The sequence below is a fragment of the Schistocerca nitens genome, chromosome 9 (genome assembly GCF_023898315.1).
Source record: "Schistocerca nitens isolate TAMUIC-IGC-003100 chromosome 9, iqSchNite1.1, whole genome shotgun sequence".
Taxonomy (NCBI): domain Eukaryota; kingdom Metazoa; phylum Arthropoda; class Insecta; order Orthoptera; family Acrididae; genus Schistocerca; species Schistocerca nitens.
Genome location: NC_064622.1, coordinates 414,639,628 through 414,660,274, shown reverse-complemented (window position 1 = coordinate 414,660,274; position 20,647 = coordinate 414,639,628). Strand labels below are relative to the sequence as shown.

The following is a 20,647-nucleotide window of genomic DNA, read 5'->3' as shown; positions in this document are numbered from 1 at the left end:
TCCTCATCAAAATTGCAGTTAAAGCAGTTTCCTTGCAGTTGGATGCTGAATGAACTACTGTTTGTGATCGGTTCGAGTCTCATTTACTTTAATTATGCACAGATAAATGAGTAAACACATATTGTGCTTCATTTATGTTCTACGTTAAAATGTGATGTCAGATTATTTAACTAAGATAAAATATGTACACATGAACTAATGAACTGTAGACAAATTACAGCAGTTGTTCATAGAAGAAAATAATTGAACAATAAACTTTGGTGACCTATACAAAGAATGTGGCTGAACAAAATAAACATGTCCTTAATAGCTCCTGAATTACAAACAGGTAAGGTACAGTAGTGATATTAGGCAGTTGAGTGAAGGAGCTGTGATCATACAAAGTAAATGTTTATAAAACAATGAGAGAAATTATAGTAAGTGAAATAATGAAAATGAGACATATGGGTAAGACAGGTAATTTACAACATGTCCTGAATGGAATTGTGAGTAGTGTCTGCAGTTAGAAGTGGTCAGTAAGGGAACTGTGTCTGGTCATTCAGTATTAAGCTTTGGCTAATGGACATATGTTTATTAATTTGAAGGTAGTTCATCTTCATTCCTTTGTAGATGTGATGTAATACTTAATGTTTCATCTTAAAACTATGGTCTTCTTTAAGCAGGTGGTCTGCAAGGAAGAATCCCCTTTTAAGTTTCCAACTTCCATGGAGTTCCTTCAAGTGGGAACATATTACCCTGCCAGATAGACCTACGTATAACTTATTACAATTACAAGTAATTTTATACATTCCATTCTTTTCAAAAGCTGGAATGCTGTCTTTGCTATTGGACAAAAAGTGTCCAACAGTGTTGTGCACATAAAGTGATGTTTATACATTCCTGGCTTCAGGCTCTCTGGCTACATACCCAGTGAGAGTTTTCCTAAATTGTGCACCTTTCATTCTGTTCTTGAGGTGGTGGGTCAAGAACATGGTAAAGCAGAGAATACACCTGTTGTTTTTGCTTTTTGTGCAGTATGGAGTCAACTAAGGTAGGAGTGTAGCCATGTTTGATACTATTTATTTGAATGCATTTAATTCCATTTGGAAGTTATCTTCACTCACAGGGATGGATGTTAGGTGATTTGAATGAAATACAGTATGTTTATGGTTCACTGGGTGTTGAGAATTGGACGGTATTACTACATCTGTGGTGGTAAGTTTTCTATAACCCTTGAAAGTATGAATATGGTCATTAATGTCTGTGGTTGGATCTAAATAATTTATGCCATTACCCCCAAACTCTATTTTGAATTTTATAATGTTGTGTTTAGAATTTAGTTGCTTGAGGAATTCAGTTGACTTAATGAACAACTTGAAAGACATGCAAATCCCACCTAGTGCCAAGATAGTTTCTTTTGATGTTAGCAACTTACTCACTAAACATTCTCAAAGACTTATCTAAAGTGAAGAGTTAACCCCGTTGTCACAGATGATATAAGGTTAGCTACACAAACTTGTCTAACACAATATTATTTCCATTTCAATCACAAGATGTACAAATACACTACTGGCCATTAAAATTGCTACGCCAAGAAGAAATGTAGATGATAAACGGCTATTCATTGGACAAATATATTACACTAGAACTGACATGAGATTACATTTTCACGCAATTTGGGTGCATAGATCCTGAGAAATCAGTACCCAGAACATACACCTCTGGCTGTAATAACGGCCTTGATACGACTGGGCATTGAGTCAAACAGAGCTTGGATGGCGTGTACAGGTACAGCTTCAACACGATACCACAGTTCATCAAGAGTAGTGATTAGCATATTGTGATGAACCAGTTGCTCAGCCACCATTGACCAGACGTTTTCAATTGGTGAGAGATCTGGAGAATGTGCTGGCCAGGGCAGCAGTCGAACATTTTCTGTATCCAGAAGACCCGTACAGGACCTGCAACATGCGGTCATGCATTATCCTACTGAAATGTAGGGTTTCGCAGGGATTGAATGAAGGGTAGAGCCACGGGTCGTAACACATCTGAAATGTAACGTCCACTGTTGAAAGTGCCGTCAATGCGAACAAGAGGTGACCAAGAGGTGTAACCAATGGCACCCCATACCATCACACCAGGTGATACGCCAGTATGGCGATGACGAATACACGCTTCCAATGTGTGTTCACCGCAATGTTTCCAAACACGGATCTGATCATCATGATGATGTAAACAGAACCTGGATTAAAAAAAAAAAAAACGTTTTGCCATTCGTTCACCCAGGTTCACTGTTGAGTACATCATCACAGGCACTCCTGTCTGTGATGCAGCGTCAAGGGTAACCGCAGCCAGGGTCTCCAAGCTGATAGTCCATGCTGCTGCAAACATCATCGAACTGTTCGTGCAGATGGTTGTTGTCTTGCAAACGTCCCCATCTGTTGACTCGGGGATCGAGACGTGGCTGCACGATCCGTTACAGCCATGTGGATAAGATGCTTGTCATCTCGACTGCTAGTGATACGAGGCCGTTGGGATCCAGCACGGCGTTCTGTATTACCCTCCTGAACCCACCGATTCCATATTCTGCTAACAGTCATTGGATCTCGACCAACGCGAGCAGCAATGTCGCGATACGATAAACAGCCGTCGCGAGAGGCTACAATCCGACCTTTATCAAAGTCGGAAACATGATCGTACGCATTTCTCCTCCTTACACGAGGCATCACAACAACGTTTCCCCAGGCAATGCCGGTCAACTGCTGTTTGTGTATGAGAAATCGGTTGGAAACTTTCCTCATGTCGGCACATTGTAGGTGCTGTCACCGGCGCCAACCTTGTGTGAATGCTCTGAAAAGCTACTCATTTACATATCACAGCATCTTCTTCCTGTCTGTTAAATTTCGCTTCTTTAGCACGTCATCTTCTGGTTTAGCAATTTTAATGGCCAGTAGTATAGTTGGATGGTCTTGCTATGGGTTCTCCCCTCAGTCCAGTCCTTACTGAAGTTTTCATGGACAATTTTGAAACACAGTTCTTGGAAAATAATCCACTCTCTTCCAAGGTTGGATACTGGTTTGTTTAGATTGATTCTGCATTGTGCTTATGGACAGCTACCGCCATACAACTTCTAAAATTCCTCAAGCAGCTAAATTCTAAACAAAACAGTATAAAACTAACAATGGAGTTTGGGGTAATTGTGTAAATTGCATAGATCTAACCATAGACAACGGTGACTGTAGTGGTATGTTCAAGTTTTATAGTAAATTTACCACAATATATATGCTAATGCTGGCCAATTCTCAACCCCCAGTGACCCATAAACATTCAATGATACATCATCTAACATCCATTCCTGTGAGTGAAGACAACTTCCAAATGGAATTAAACACATTCAAACTTAACAGTATCAAACGTGGCTATCCTCCTAGCTTAGTCAACTCCATAATGCACAAAAACCAGAAACAACAGATGTACTCTCTTCTTTACCATATTCTTGACCCACTACAAGAACACAATTAATGGTGGACAATTTAGGAAAAGTCTCTCTGGGTGTAGCCAGAGATCATAAATACAGGAACGTAAAAGCATCATTTTATGTGCACAACTCTGTTGGACACTTTTTGTCCAATGGTACACATAGCATTCCAGCTTTTGAAAAGAATGGAATGTATAAAATTATTTGTAATTGTGATACATAGGTCAATCTGGCAGGGCAATATGTTCCCACTTGAAGGAACCCCATGGAAGTTGGAAACTTAAAAGGAGATTCTTCTTCGCAGACCACGTGCTTAAAGAAGGCCATAGTTACAAGATGAAACATGGAGTATTGCATCACATCTGCAAAGGAATGAATGTGAACTATCTTGAAATAAATAAAATGGAAATGCCGTGTGGCTAGGGTCTCCCATAGGGTAGACCGTTCGCCTGGTGCAAGTCTCTTGAGTTGATGCCACTTGGGTGACTTACGTGTTGATGAGGATGAAATGATGATGATAAGGACAACACAACACCTAGTCCCTGAGTGGGGAAAATCTCCGACCCATTTGGGAATCGAACCCGGGCTGTTAGACATGCCATTCTGTTGCACTGACCACACAGCAACCAGGGACAGACTATCTTGAAATAATGGAAATTAATAAACATATGTCCAAGAGCCCAAGCTTAATACTGAATGACCAGACACAGTTCCCTTCCTCACCACTTCCAATTGCAGATACGACTCATAATTCCATTCAGGTCATGCTGTAAATTATCTGCCTTACTCACATGTCTCATTTTCATTATTTCAGTTACTATAATTTCTCTCACTGTTTTAAAAAAGTGTACTTAGTGTAATCACAGCTGTTTCACTCACCTGCTTAACATCATTATTGTTCGTTACCTGCTTGTAATTCAGAAGCAATTAAAGACAGATTATTTTGTTCAGCCACATCTTTGGAATATGTCACCAAAGTTAATTGTTGAGTTACTTCCTTCTGTGAACAATTGTTGTAATTTGTCTATAGTTCATTAGCTAAAGTGACACATATTTTATGTTAGTTAAATAATCTGACATCACATTTACACTGAAATAACCATTCTTATTTTATTTCTAATTCCGATATTAACATTTTTTATCTCTGGAAATGGAGATACTCTGTATATGCACTAGTTTAATATCTTTGATCCCATAAAATTTCACTGTACCACTTATCTTTGTACCTGATTCTGCCGTAACAGACAAAAACCAGTTTACGAAACAAATAATAAATATTGTAGAATATTACACCACTGTTGTGTGTGTTTCATTCACAGTGTATAAAATATTGTACCAAGAACTGATAGAACAATAAATCAATGCACTATTGTTTGAGTGCAGTACCCTAACCATAATGTAATTAAACACAAGTATTCATGTGTGGCAAGGATACATATAACACACTGTCCTTCAGTTCAAATAATCATATCAGTACAAACACAATGTGTGCAGTAAATTTCATTTGGAAAAAATATTGTCTATAGCCTGACTTGATGATTACTGTTACAGTGTGCACTAGCCATTATTGGAAGATTTATACGTTCATTGAAAATAATTATGAGTTCACAGTCGATCTTGAAAAACAATCACTGAATCATTGGGCAAACTCCCAGACATGGAACTTCAGATAAAACACGTTACATTTCCCTGACTTGCAACACAGTACATTTCTTCTTATTAGCAGATATAGACCTAGCTCCTTTCAAAACTCACCGCAGACTGGTCTAAAACTGTCCTGCTTCTTATATACAATATTTTAAACTGAATTTATGTATTCTTGTACGTTAGATTTTCATAATGTACAATTAAAGATATACATTTCTGAGTAATTGAATAGTGGATAGAGATTTGTTTAAATATGAATTTCCAGCTGCAGTAATAATTTTATTGAATTTTTCCATGAACAATACGAGACTGGAATAGAAGGGAGAACCAATAGAGGTAGTCAAGGTACCCTCCGCCACACACCGTCAGGTGGCTTGCGGAGTATGGACGTAGATGTAGATATAGAATTACTTTGGTTAGTTTGCATAAATATGCAGTTCTATGTCGGTAACAAATTTTTACCTAAAGGTGTTAAGTACTTGGAAATTAATTGAGCACAGGTGGTGTTAACATAGTTTCATTGATGGTTCTATCAGTACCGTATTTATTTCTGCGTATTTTTCACCAGCTTTATCTGGATGGCAGTAAACTTGTATATGTTCATATATGAACAATGATAACAAAACTAATATTTTGTAATTAACATGGTCTTTAGGCAAACTGTATATACTAATGGATTCAGAGTAACCAAAAGGATGTAATGAATAATGAATTTGAGCAGAATTTGGCTTAACTATGGGTTGGTATTATATCCATACAACATATTAATTTCGTGGTTCTATCAAAGATATAATAAGTCTGGGAAAAAAAATTGGCTGTTTTTGGAAGGAAGGAACATAGTAGATGGTTAAGGACGCTTGGCTTGCTATGTCTCAAGGGTAATGGAATTTGGTAAGAAAGGCATAGGTTCAGGTATGGAGAGAATGCATTCAACCTTCAGGGCTTACAGAGAAACAGGTATTCTGTTGTAAGTGCTTTTGACAAAGGGCAAATGCCGAGATCAGTAGCATTAAAATGTCAGAACTAGTTAGAATCTCTCTCGTTAATATTTTGATGCTAATATGAAATTAATTCATTTGAGCTCATGCAGGCAAGTGTAATGTATTATTAGTATTGTAACATAAAAAAATTTCCCTTGCAGACTAGCTCCAAGCAATGAATGTTGTTGTTGTGGTCTTCAGTCCTGAGACTGGTTTGATGCAGCTCTCCATGCTACTCTATCCTGTGCAAGCTTCTTCATCTCCCAGTACTTACTGCAACCTACATCCTTCTGAATCTGCTTAGTGTATTCATCTCTTGGTCTCCCTCTACGATTTTTACCCTCCACACTGCCCTCCATTGCTAAATTAGTGATCCGTTGATGCCTCAGAACATGTCCTACCAACTGGTCCCTTCTTCTTGTCAAGTTGTGCCACAAACTCCTCTTCTCCCCAATTCTATTCAAAACCTCCTCATTAGTTATGTGATCTACTCATCTAATCTTCAGCATTCTTCTGTAGCACCACATTTCAAAAGATTCTATTCTCTTCTTGTCCAAACTATTTATCGTCCATGTTTCACTTCCATACATGGCTACACTCCATACAAATACTTTCAGAAACGACTTCCTGACACTTGAGCAATGAATAGTAAATCAAAATCAAAGTGAAGATTTTTAGGCCTTAAGTTTGAATATTTCATCCTTGAAATGGAATTAAAACATGTGAATGTAGAGTTTCCTAGTGTATACTGCTGATGAAATCTTCTTGGGCAGATGTAAGCCCGTGTTGAAATTCTGTGAAGTTTAGATCACTGTCACTCTCATTGTCTTCTGGCAAATAATTATAATGGTTTTCCAAGCTAAATAATAATAAAAAAAATTTTTAGTTTTTGTGTGTGTTTTTATTCAACACTGCTTTCCCTGTAAGTTGTTGTGAACTTAATCTCAAGATGGAATTATTTTACTTTTTACAGAGTGTACCCCAAATACCTGTCTCTTACAGGCAGGACTCTGCCATTCAAGTCCTATAAACACACCTCGAGGGCTGAGTGAAAGCTTCAACTTGCTGGTAGCATCTCACACTGAACCAGACCACATCTATTTTGCAAATAGTAAAGAAGATTTGATGTCGAAGTTATAGCTAATTCTTAATTCTCCATGACAATATGTTGTCCCACAGTTTCACAGGAGCGCCTTTGTGGAATTTGGAAAGTAATGAAAGAAATGTATAGCAAGTTATTGGTTCATGGGATGTGATCATTGACTCCCTTGTTAAATGTCTGCCTGTGAATGACAGATATATTTCTTCTTGTTCCAAGCACAGTTTTAGCTGAATTTGTTTCTTCTCAAATTATTTTATCGTGGGCAAAAGATGGCTAATGTGGAATGCAGTACTGTTGAATCATTGTAACAGTGATCACCATTTGAAAGATGCTCATTATATTTTGGCCACAGATACCACTATTTAACACAATATAATGTAGTACGGAGCTTTATTGAATTAGTTCTTCCACTATCTCCAGTAGCATATATTATATTTATGAATAAAATTTTAATAAGCGGAACTATATTTTGGAGTCCTATCTTACAGCATTACGCTTGTCTGGTATTTTTCCAATGTTTAGATTCTGTCTTTGATGTGCAATTCTGAAAGGTCTGCAAATTACTCATCTACAACTATTGTATCACAAAATGATTTCAAGCCACAAGTTTCTCATGTTGAAATCAGTGGATGCTAAATGTAGTGAATAGGAGGGATATTTTAATCCTTTATACTAATATTCCTTCATGTTTTCCGTTTCAAAAGAACTTTTGTGAGCATATTTTCTTCTGTTATAATTTGGGTGTCTCAAATGAATTTTCATCCTGATGCTCCATAACACTGTAGTGGTATCTGCCAGCTATTATTTTTATTTTATACAGTTTAACTGTTCTAGCACTATGGTGAAATTTAAATACCACGTAATTTTTAAAGCTTGTAAAAAGGCATTCAAAAGCAGAGTAAGCTATCAGACAATGTCTTTCCTCGACATAAAAAGCCACACACATACATTCATACATGCACAAATGACACACACATACTCCAGGCACTGAGGCCCAAAAGCGGTGAGCAGCGATCTCAGCTGGGGTGGGTAGTGGGAGTGCAAATATGGTGTGAGGCAGGGAGTGGCCAGGATAGCAGGGTAGGGATGAGTGAAGAATAAGTAGTGCTGCCTGTGGGAGTGTGCTTGACTTGAATGACTGCTGCACAGCTTTTCTGAATTGTCCAGTAGGGAACTCTGCCTATAATATATTCTTTGTTCCCATAATCCTCTGGGCACAATCTTCGCTAGTCCCTGTCCCCACTTGCCTCTGTCCCCTCTGCTGCTCCCACTTTTGTCTCACACTGCCTGCTAACCCCTCCTACAATCCTTCCCCTCCCCTGCCCCCCAGTCCCTCCCCCAAGCTCAGGCTACTAATGCTGCAGTTATCCTGATATCCCTCCCCTTCCCATCCCAAGCCTCTTCTGTACCCCCACTATCCACACCGGCCGAGATCATTTCTAACTGTATTCCGGTCTCAGCACACAGAGATGGCAATGGCCATGTGAGTTTGAGTTGTGCACGTTTGAATGTGTGTGTGTGTGTGTGTGTGTGTGTGTGTGCTTGTAGTGTTGTTGTTGTTTTCTATGTCTGAGGAAGGACTCTTTGTTCATTAGCTTAGTCTACCTTGAAATGTACTTTAAATGTGTGTTGCCACTCAGTTCTTTCTCTATGTCGAGAGTAGCAATCTGCCCTATTTCGTTGTTGTTATTTCACCCCAAATTTTCCATTATTTGATTTCTTAAAGGTTTCTTGTAATGAATTCTTCATGAAAAATGTACAGATACCTTTTATGATGTTCCAGGTATTTGACGCAGTGTTGATCCTTGAGCATCCGATACCATATTACACCTTGTTGATACTTACACACATGGTTGCAGTTTTGGGACAACATTGAAGAGTATCATCTTCAAAAGAAGTGTGGCCGTATTTGAACTGAGCTACTGAATTCTCAGATGTTCAGAATAAATTAGCAGATTTCTTACAAATGCTTACTGACTTTGAATTCATTGGTTGGGAATTAACAGTCTAAAAACGAAGAATATTCAGCATCTTGGTATTCCAGTTATCTACTTGAATGAATGAAATGCACACAGCTACCTCAAAACGCTGTGTAAGCAAAACTATATTGCAGATCAAGTAACAGTTGAGAAGAGAAAAGAAAAGTTATTGATATCAACATCTCCCTGTGCTAGGCTGAGAAGTTTTATCTTAGTTCTCAAAAGATTGATGATAAAAGCAATGCTTTTTTCAAAAGCAGTAGTTTTCAGCAAGTTTCCTATTGGCATCAGGTTGGATTCTGTAAAAATCGATAAATTCATTCATAAATTCAAACGACGTCATATTTGCAACTGTCTCTACAAAATTGTTAATTTTTGGATTTTGGTAGGGTAGGGTTACCACCAAGTTACAGGCAGAATGAATGGACAGAGACAGAGGATGTATACTGGGAACACACATGCTCTAGAACATGACAGTTGTGACCCTGATGCCTGTTTCACTACATGTGCCATCTGGATTCGTCCCCCAGATACCTCTTTTTCAGAGCTCTGCAGTTGGGAACTCGTGTGGAAACATGTGCTTGGTTCTTGCCACTCACCTGGCCTTAATTTACGTTAGTTATTTTATTTAATTTCTTCAATATCGGCATTCCTTCTCAGTAACTATTCCTTTCTTCATTCCCCCCACTCCCCCCTTCTAACTCCCCCCCCCCCCCCCCCCCCCTGCAGCATATGATGCACAATGTTTTGTCAGATATCTCTCTTGCTTTTGACCCTATCTTCCACCTTTAAGCTCTCAGATTTTCAGATCTCGTCTGTTGTAATTCCCAACAATCACTCTTTCCTTCTCATCCCATCTTGTAAGACTACCCTGACTCACAGTTGTGGACAACTTTCCCAAATACTCCCCTGGACAACTTTCCCAAATACTCCCCTGGACAACTTTCCCAAATACTCCCCATTTCCTAAACCTCACCAGTCCTTTTGCATTATTCCTCTTTCTTCCCCTCCAACCCTCCTGCCAGCAGAAGAAGCCAGTGGCTCAAAAAGTTTGCACATTTCTTTAACCTTTATATGTATTTTCTTCAGCTGCTGCTTGGTGTGTAGAATTTTTTATGTATTCAATTACATTATATTATCAAAAATTGATTATTTTCATTTGTAGAGTAATCATGTACATGTATATATCCTCTTAAAGAAATTCCGAAGGAGCTCAGGTAATTGTTGGATATTCCACAGGACAGGATATCACGTGGCACTATTTGAAACTTGTAAAATGTCTTTGAAATAACATGTGACACGTGGCATCCATAGATATGGCAGTCCTATACCATAATGAAGAATAGTATCATTTTATGTATCGTTACGAAAAGGGAAATTCACTGGACAGAACTTTAAAATTGAAAGAAGAAGTAATGATTGATCTGTATAAGAAACAGACATCTATGTACTGCCAGTAGGCATGTCTAAAAGTAGAAATAAGATCTAGTTTTTGGAACTGTTAGTTCGTTTCATGTGTAGGAAAGGTGGACAGGTTTGGGAAGATTGGAAAGGCGGGCCAGAGAGGGACCCATTTGTTGTGAGGACAATGGTAGCAAAGTTAAAGGTGGAAGCATAAGATAGAGAAGGAAGTCAAAGATAGCTCATTGGGAAATATTGTGCCACCTTCAGCTCAGAGAGGATAGGAGGACAGAGTAGGAAGTAATGATGGTTTAAGAGGACGAATAATTAGAAGTGAAATGAACAGTGTAGTTACAACAGAGCATAACTAGATACAGGTAAAAAATAAAAAAGGAAAGAGAAGAAAAATTGAGGACAAAAAATAATAGAGTAAATAATGAAATTCTACCAATGAAAAGAAAGATCAAATCTTATGATTGATTTATACAGTGGAACCTCATTTAATGAGCACCTCCCATAATGCACAATTCATGCAACGAGCAAAACAAATTGTAATAAATGACTTGTTTGAAGAGTGATGTTTCGCATAACGAATGACAACGATTTAGTGTGACATCACCAGCCATACGCGCGTGGTGGGAGAAATGTTCAACAATACGAACACCATTCATTGTCGGCAGCAGCATATGAACAATGCCTTCAATACATACTGCAGTCTGGGTTTAATGCTCTTTCTGCTGTCTTCGTAGTGCAGCTTGTGATCACACATTTTTCTTTACTTGTAGTCACATAGTGTTTCTTTGTGTGCAAATTGTAATGACCTTTGTAGAAATGTCCTCGAAGCTAAAGCTGCAAGAAGACAACCAAGAGAAAGAAAATGATCTTAGAAATGAAATGTAAAATCATTGAAAAATATGAATGTGGTGTGAGTGTTGCTGATTTAGCATGCAAATGCAATCGGTCTACATCAACTATTTTCACTATCCTGAAGAACAATGACAAGTTTAAGGAGATATATGCTTCAAAGGTACAAGAATATATAAACAACAGTTTTGTATTCTGGATGATGTTGAAAGATTGCTCCTTATGTGGATAAATGAAAAGCAATGGCAAGCTGATTTTATTAATGAGAACATCATTTTTGAGAAGGCAAGAATGATTTTCACCAACCTCGTTAAGATGACACCAGGATCATCAACGGCCAAAGAAGTGTTTAAGGGAAACAGTGGGTAGTTTGAGAAGTTTAAGAGAAGAAGCAGCATCCACAGCATTGTGAAGCACAGTGAAGCAGCCAGCTCCAACACAAAGGCTGCAGAGAACTTCATGAGCAACTTCATTATGCTCGTAGAGTCTCAGGGTTATCTGTTGCAACAGGTTTTTAATTGTAACGAGTCGAGTCTGTTTTGGAAAAAGATGCCGAAGCATGCCTTTATAACTGCCGAGGAGAATGCATTGCGCAATTACAAGCCAATGCATGCAGCAATTTGAAAATTAAACTTCTGCTTGTTTACCTTTCAGAAACTCCACGCCAGCCGGTGTGGCCGTGCGGTTCTAGGCGCTTCAGTCTGGAACCGCGTGACCGCTGTGGTCACAGGTTCGAATCCTGCCTCGGGCATGGATGTGTGTGATGTCCTTAGGTTAGTTAGGTTTAAGTACTTCTAAGTTCTAGGGGACTGATGACCATAGATGTTAAGTCCCATTGTGCTCAGAGCCATTTGAGCCAGAAACTCCACGAGCTTTCAAGATGTGTGAAGTTCAGAAGAGCAGGTTAAATGTGATGTGGAGGTCCAACAACAAAGCTTGGGTGACACGTGCTCTTTATTGTGATTGGATCAACTAACTGTTTGGACCTTTGGTGGAAAAATATTTGCTTGAGATGAGTCTGCCCCTCCATGTCTTTCTTTTTATGGGCAATGCTCCTCCCCATTTTCCAGGCCTACAAGACCACCTCGTTGAAGAATTTCAATTCGTAAAGATGCAAGTTCTACCTCCCAGCACCACTCTGTTTCTCCAGCCTATGGACCAGCAGATTATTTCTAACTTTAAGAAGCTCTATGCTAAAACACTCTTTGAGCATTTCTTTGAATTGACTGAAACTACCGATCTCACTCTCATTGGAAATATCACTTCAACATCATTGCCTGCTTCAGGGTGTTCAAAAAGGTGTGGGAAGGGGTTACCAAGAGAATTCTCACTTCTCTTGGAAGAAGCATTGGTTGGAGTGTGATGTTGAATGTGACTCTGAGGCATTTGAATCAGTACCTGTGGAGCCTGTAGTCAATAAGATTGTGTCTTTGGCCAAGAGATGGGGCTAGAAGTGTATAACAATGACATCGATGGCCTTGTGGTAAATCACAGCCAACGAATTGCCACTGAAGAGCTTTTGGAGTTGCAGTGTGTTTCTCAGCTGGAAGTTGAGGAGAAGAGTTCTACAGAGGAGGAGGAGGAGGAGGTGATAACAGCAAAGCAACAATCTTCTGGCGCAATAAGAGAAATGCTGTAAGCATGGGAATAGGTTGCATCTTACATTGAAAATCATCACCCCAATAAAGCAGTGGCTACGCATGCTACAAATTTATTTGACAGTAATGCTGTGTCATAAATTTGCCAATTGTTGAAGTGTCGGCAGAAACGAATAACAATAGATAACTCTGTAATAGAAAAGAATTTGTTATGTAGTGTGAGTAATAAAGAACATAATACTGTATGTATAATTTTTTTTAATAAATGGAAGGAATGAGATTTTTAGTACTCTTTCTGTATTATTGTATCTTACATTGATTTATACGGAATAAATTGTTTCACTTAACGAGTGTTTAGCACTACAAGTAAGAGTCCAGAACAAATTATGCTCACTATGCAAGGTTCCACTCTACTGAATTTTAATTCCACTTATGAACCTTCATTTATTTCCATCATTGCTTCTTTGATACCCAAACCGAGTGATATAGAAGACGCTGCATCGCTACCTTACATTCTTTTTAATCTCAGCTCTTTACTTTTGATATTTCTTTCCCTATAGCTCATACCAGGTCCTGAGTAATATCAAATCATTTTAATTTACTTTGTATTGTCAAATGCTTCTTTGATTAACAGGACCTGTAAAAATATCTTAGTTTATCTCTAGTTTTGCTTCCCTAATGGAGAATAGTGCGGAAGGACCTTGCTGATGGCTGTATCTTTCCTAAAGGCAAACTGATCTTCATCTTACAGGTGCTCAATTTTCTTTTCTATTTTTCTGTATACATGAGTTGTCAAGCTAATTGTGTGATGCTTCTTGGATTAATCAATACTTGAGGTCATTAGGATTGTTTGGATGGTGTTCTTCTGAAACTCCAATGGTCTCTCTCCTGCATGACAATCCTGCACATTGACTCAGTTAAACATCCATTTGAAATTTCCCACAGTGATTTTAGAAATTCAAGGGAAATGTTATCTGTCCCTTCTGTTTTGATTTAACCTCTGTCAACACCTGCACCTAAGTGATGAAAGATGCACCCAAGTCATGAAAGAAATATAATAGTTATAGAGGAAACACCCAAGTGTCTCATAGTATGTAAAATATTGGATGAAATACTTGAAAAAAGGCTAAGGAAAATAATAGATCCACAACTGCAGGAAGAGCAGTATGGATTCAGAGAACGCTGTGCAATTATAGATTGCATATTTGCACTTAGAATGCAGCTAGAGAAACACTGAGAAAAGGGGAGGGACTTAAAACTTTTATTTTTAGTTTTTGGAAAAATATTTGATATTATCCGAAGAAAGACGATACGGGAGAGCCTAAGAAAGAAAAATGTATCCACAGGTCTAATTCAGGAAGTTAAAATGTTTTATATAAATGCTGCTGCAGTTGCATACAGATAGGAAATCTTAATTCTGAATGGTTCCAAATAATTAGAAGAGTTCAACAAGATGGTGCCTTTCCCCCATTATCTTTTATCACTGTCATGGATGAAATCATGAGAGGAATGAAGCAGGACACCGATGACACCAACACATTTGCATTTACAGATGATTCGGGGGTAATACAGAGCAAGAAGCAGAGGAGAAGCTGGCCACTTGCAATTACCATCTCAGACACATGAATTAACAGTAAATAAATAAAAAACTGGTTGAATATCAATCCACAAGCGGAAAAAGAAAGGAAAAATAAGGATGGGATATACATAGCTGGAAACACCAGACAAGTATAAATATCTTGGGTGCATCATTTCAGGCACTAACAGTATACAGCATAAGATCAGTAACTGAACTCAAATATCAGCTCACTTGTATCATCAGATTCGGAATTTACTCTGGAAGGAGCAAGTCCCCCTAAGATCAAAACACTGTCTCCTTCAGTCTTACTTAATTCCCAAAATAACTTATGGCTCAGAAATCTGCAAAACAACCAAACAGTTTGACAAACAAATTACAAGCTGCAGAAATGAAGTTCGTAGGAACTATAGTCCAGAAAACAAGGGAAGATAGACTAAGAAGTGAAAAAAACAGGGAAAGAAGCTGGAATGTATACGTTCTTAAAACAGTATGAGAGAATATTAGTGTGCGGTCCAGTCACATTAATGTGACCACCGCTTATGTTCAATACAATGTCAACATGCAGTAACCACTCACAGCCAGCAGGTGGCAACAATGTCAATGGAGGGTGTTTACAGCGTGTCAGGGGGACACGGAAAACATAGCAGTCATTGTTGTAATGTGGAAATGGAGTGATTTATCTGATGTTCAAAAGAGCATGATCATTGGTCGTCTGGCCAAGGATGAAAGTATTTGCAAAGTAGCTAAGTTTGTAAACGGTTCGCATGTTGCCGCAGTTAAAGTATACCCTACATGGCAAAATGTGAAAATCCAAAATCAGTGCCAAGGCAACTGTGGTCTGCCATGGGCCATAGCTGATGGGATGAACGATAGCTGTGGAAAGGTGTACTGGTGAATAGACATACAGCTGTTAAGCAGCTGACTGCCCATATGAACAAGGGGCTACTAACAGTGTCTCCTCCACAAACATTGCTGCGTAAGAAGCTCTGCAGCATGTACTTGCTTCACACACCCTTGCTGGCTGTTGTTCATCGGCAGTGAACGTCGCAGGTTTCGCACCTATACCGCAACTTGATGACCACTGAGTGGTGACAGGTGGCCTTTTCAGATTTTATGCTCCGTTGAACAGATGACCATTGGCATGTATGGCCCTGCAACAATCATCGGAAGGCTTCAGGCCAGAGGAGGGAGCATTATGATTTGGGAAATATTTTTGTGGCATTCACTTATGTTAGCTTGTCATTCTGGAAGGCAAATGGACCAACACAGTTATGCATCTATCCTTGGGGACCATTTTGACCACTTCATGCAGTTTGTTTTTCCTTGGCATGATTACATGTACCATCAGGACAATGCGATGTGTCACACAGCTTGCATTGGACGTGTATGGGTTAAACAGCACCAGGATGAGCTCACCACACTCTCTGGCTACAAAACACCCGGGATTTAAAGTAAATGGAGAACCTGTTTGACTACCTTGATCAGGCTTTTCTTTCCATGGATCCTCAACAGAAAAACCGAGCACAGCTGGTCGTGGCACTAGAATTAGCATGGCTCTATGTACCTGTCAGTACCTTTCAGACCTCACAGGCTCTGTTCCTGCACATCTCGCAGCGATTCGCACTGCAAAATTATTCCGGTTTTTGACAGGTGACCACATTAATGTGACTGAACCATGTATGTGGATAGAAACAAGTGGAGAGTGCTTGTAAACCACATACTACAATTGTATTGGAAAACCAGTGATAGTGGTGATAGTGGTGGTATTGCTGTATCATCCTCATATTCCCTTTCCCCTCTTTTCACTGCCGCATTTTTTCAGTCTCCTTTTCCACTTGCATCTTACCCCTTTAATTCTATTCATTTCACTTCTCATTTTCTTCCTTGTAATCCGTCTTAACGTCTTGCTGTGTCATCTATGTACTGAAACTGGCATAGTGCTTTTTTTGACCTTCTCCCTCATTCCCCCCCCCCCTCCCCTCTCTCTCTCTCTCTCTCACACACACACACACACACACACACACACACACACACACCTCCATACATCTTGCTCTCTCCTTGTTCTCACAACATGTGGATCCGTCTCAACCTTGGGTCCTAATGATGTGGCCCTCCATTATAAGTACCCCAAGATATCCTGCTTTTGTCTTTGGCAAAGAAACTAACAGTTTCGAAAGCAAAGAACAATTATTTCTACTTTTAAATGTGTGGGTCAGGAGCACATTGCATTTTGTCGTCTAAAGATAAGTACTGGTCAGTCGTTCTGTCTCGTTGTAATGTTAAATTACATACAAACATTTAAATGAAATATAATAGGGACAAATTGTTGTCATTTATTTTTCTCAGCAGCCTTTGACTTCTTGCCAAATAATATTGTGCTCTGAATTGTTACTAGCACATCACTTGTTTGAGAGGATGTGAGTGACACTCTTACTTGACAGCATGCACTATGCTGCCAGTCCATAAAGAAATTGTTGTCCTTGTTTTTCTTTAATAAATTCATTCATCCTTCCACTTTAATAATTGTTCTTTCATAATGCTTTTTTATAGGACAAGGAAAAATGTGCATGTTGGCAACAGACAATGGAAGGAGTTAAATATGGCCCAGAAAGTGAGTCACCCAACCATGAGGGTTATTACTACAAGCGACTGTATGAACCACTTGTAACAGGCATCTATGAGTGTAATTCACGGTAAGAATATTACCTTTCTTATTTAACAGTGACTCCTATTGTTATCCAGTAATGAATCGGAGGTGGGGGATCCTCAGTGGCTTACAAAATTAATTTTTTGAATTTGTTGTGTAGAAACTCTGCTGAATTATTGTGAAGAGTCTTCAGATAGATAAAATGGGCCAAATAGAAGCAAACAGACACGTAATTTAGTGTGAACATTTATTAGTTTCTGAAATTGACAAATGTGCTAATTAATGCTTAATAAAAATTTGATCTACTTTATCTAGGCTAGTGAGATTGTTTGTTTCTTTTGTGCAGTATATATGGATATGATGATATTTTTGTCTATTGTTCATAATGATGGAAAGTCCAGGTTGGAGTATCAACAATATTGTTAAATATAGTAGAATTATAGGGACAGACAGTTCAAGAAAAAAATCACAGCATTATAATGAAAAAGAAACACTCAGAAAGTTCAATCATTTGAATGTCTTCTCCATTGAAAATAACAGCTCATCTGATTTTGATGGCGTTTCCAATAGAGTACCAAAGATTTGTTCCCATATAATAAGCCTGGTCTTATCTGAAATATGTAATGTATCATTAACTCAAGGTGTTTTTCCAGAGAGACTGAAATATGCCATTGTTAAACCCCTCTTTAAGAAATATGGTAAGAGAGATGCCAGTGACTACCGACCTTACTTACTGACCTGTTTAGGTGCTGACATCATTTTCCAAAGTTTTTGAGAAGGTGATATATTATAGAATAGTATCTCATCTTAGCAACAGTATTTTCCTCAGAAAATCATAGTTTGGGTTTCAGAAGAGCTGCTCTATTGAGAATGCCACTTACATGTTCTCTCACAGAATTTTACAAATATTAAATAACAAAACAGAGCCAGTTGCTATTTTCTGCAACCTATCTAAGCCATTTGACTCTCTGAATAACAGTATTTTTCTATATGGAAGGTTTGAAGGTTTGTGGGATGACAATATAGCCAACCAATGGATAGTAGGTATCTTAACTAAAAGAATGCAGAAAGCTGTAATTAGTAATTCAACCAATATGGTCCAGGAACTCAATTCTGAATGGGGAGAAATTGTGTGGGGTTCCCCAAGGCTCAATCTTAGATCCACTATTGTTCCTCATATATGTTCAAGGGTAAGTCAGAAATTATCCTTGATGTAGTGATACCTTTTATTGCAGTACAAATAGGACATGTATGTTCACATCTTTTTCAATATATTCCACTTGCTTTTCAACATACTTGGTCCACCATTGCACAAGCCTCCTGAAACCCTCAGAAAAGAAGGTTTTTGGTTGAGCAGCGAGCCATTCGTGCACTGTGTCCTTCACTTCTAGGTCCGAGGTGAATCAGGGGCCCCTTAATGCCTATTTGAATGGACAAAACAATTGGTAGTTGGAAGGCGGCAAGTGGAGGACTACACGGGAGATTAGCCATTACTTCAACCTTGAGTTTCCAGAGAGTTTCAGCAGTGTGGGTAGCGGTATATGCATGATAATTGTCGAGCAACAACACAACACCTTTTGACAGCAGTCCTCAGCATTTGCTTAGAATTGCTGGCTTTAGCATGTGGTAAGCATCTCAGTGTAATATGCATTGTTCATTGTTGTGCCACTCTCCTGATAATGTTCCAGTACTGAGCCTAGTGCATTCCAAAAAGTGGTAAACATCAATTTTCCTGCAGATGGTTGTGTTTTGAACTTTCTCACAGCATGATTCTGGGTGTTTCCATTCCATACTCCGCCATTTACTCTCTGGCTCATAATGGTAGATAATGTTCCATCACCAGTAATGATTCTGTCTAAGAAGACCACGGCGATCCAAAGTTTTTGGAAGATATCCAAGCACGTTTCTTTGTGCAACACAGTGACTTTTTTGGGATCTATCATACATAAAGAGTGTACATAAAGAAACAGAAGAAATGGTTAACAGTGTTCTTAAAGGCATCAATGTGGTTTTCTGCAAATGGTTTCCCCCTCAATTTTAAAAAGACAGAGCATATTCAGTTCTATGCATTTAGGGGTACTACACCAGTCATAATTTTAACACATGATGAGAAAATAATAAATAGGGTGGAAACTTCAAAATTCTTAGGTGTGCATATTGAGGAGAATTTAAACTGGAAAAATCACATTTTGGAACTTGCAAAACAACTTAGTTCAGCCGCATTTGCACTTGGTAATCATTGTAAATCTCGAGGAGAGACATATCAGTAAGGTGACGTGGTTTGCATACTTTCATTCAATAATGTCGTATGTAATTATGTTGTTGGGTAACTGATATTTAAGAAAGAAAGTCTTTGTTGCTCAAAAATGTGTAGTAAGAGTAATGTATGATGCTCACCCGCAATCATCTTGTAGACATCTGTTTAAGGAGTTGGGCATTCTTAGTACTGCTTCACAGTATATTTATTCCTTTGCGAAATTTATTGTAAATATTCCACTCCATTTAAAAAGGAACAATGATGTATGTAACTACAATACTAGAAGGAAACGTGACGTTCCTCCACATCATGTTTGTCCTTGGCATAAAAGGAGTGCACAATGCTGCAACAAAAAGTTTTGGTCAGTTACCCAGTGATTTAAATGTCTGACAGACAGCAAAGTAAAATTTCAAAACAAATAGAAAAAGTTTCTCCTTGACAACTCCTTTCATTCTTTAGTATTTCGATTATTATAATGTGTAAAAGATGGTGGGTAGGAAATCTACTCCCAACTGTATTTTTTTTTTTTTTTTTTTATATATAAATGTTGAGCATATAGCGATATTTACAAATTAATTTACAGTGGAATGTAAAATGACTCATTCTACATCATTACAATTTATTGTGCAAAATTATGCATGAAATATGACACGAACTTACTAGGGTAGACTGCTACTACTCACTGTAATGATGACACATTGAGTTGCAGACAGGCACAAAGAAAGACTATTACACATTTAGCATTGGCCAAAGCCTTCTTCAGAAAAGAAAACACACACACACACACAAAAAGGCACACATGACTGCTATCTCTGGCTTCTGTGGCCAGAATGCAAATGTCACGTTGAACAAAAGCAGCTTTCCTGAGAGGGGCAGAGAAGGAGGAGGGATAGCAGAGTACGGTTGTGTCTAGAGAAGTCAGCACTGTCTGGTGGGGTGTGCATAGGACTAGATGGCGGCAGGACAAGGCTGCCAGGTGTAGTGTTGGGAGGCTGTAGGTGGGGGAGGGGTGTGGAAAAGGAGAGGAGCAGGAGAAGCAAAAAGACTAGTGGGTGTACAGGCAGAGAGCAGTACACTATGAAGGTGAGGGGACACAAATTGTGAGGAAGTGATAGGACAGAGGCGGTGAAAATCAT

At 38.7% G+C, this 20,647-nt stretch overlaps 1 protein-coding gene across 1 annotated transcript in view; it reads left to right on the top strand.

Moving 5' to 3' along the window:
• Positions 1-20,647, top strand: part of LOC126203627 (histone-lysine N-methyltransferase eggless-like) — a 199,353-nt gene that overhangs the window by 106,102 nt on the left and 72,604 nt on the right. The window contains exon 14 of the mRNA XM_049938000.1: positions 17,158-17,300. Within this exon, the coding sequence (XP_049793957.1) occupies positions 17,158-17,300 (143 nt within the window). The remainder of the gene's footprint in view (positions 1-17,157; positions 17,301-20,647) is intronic.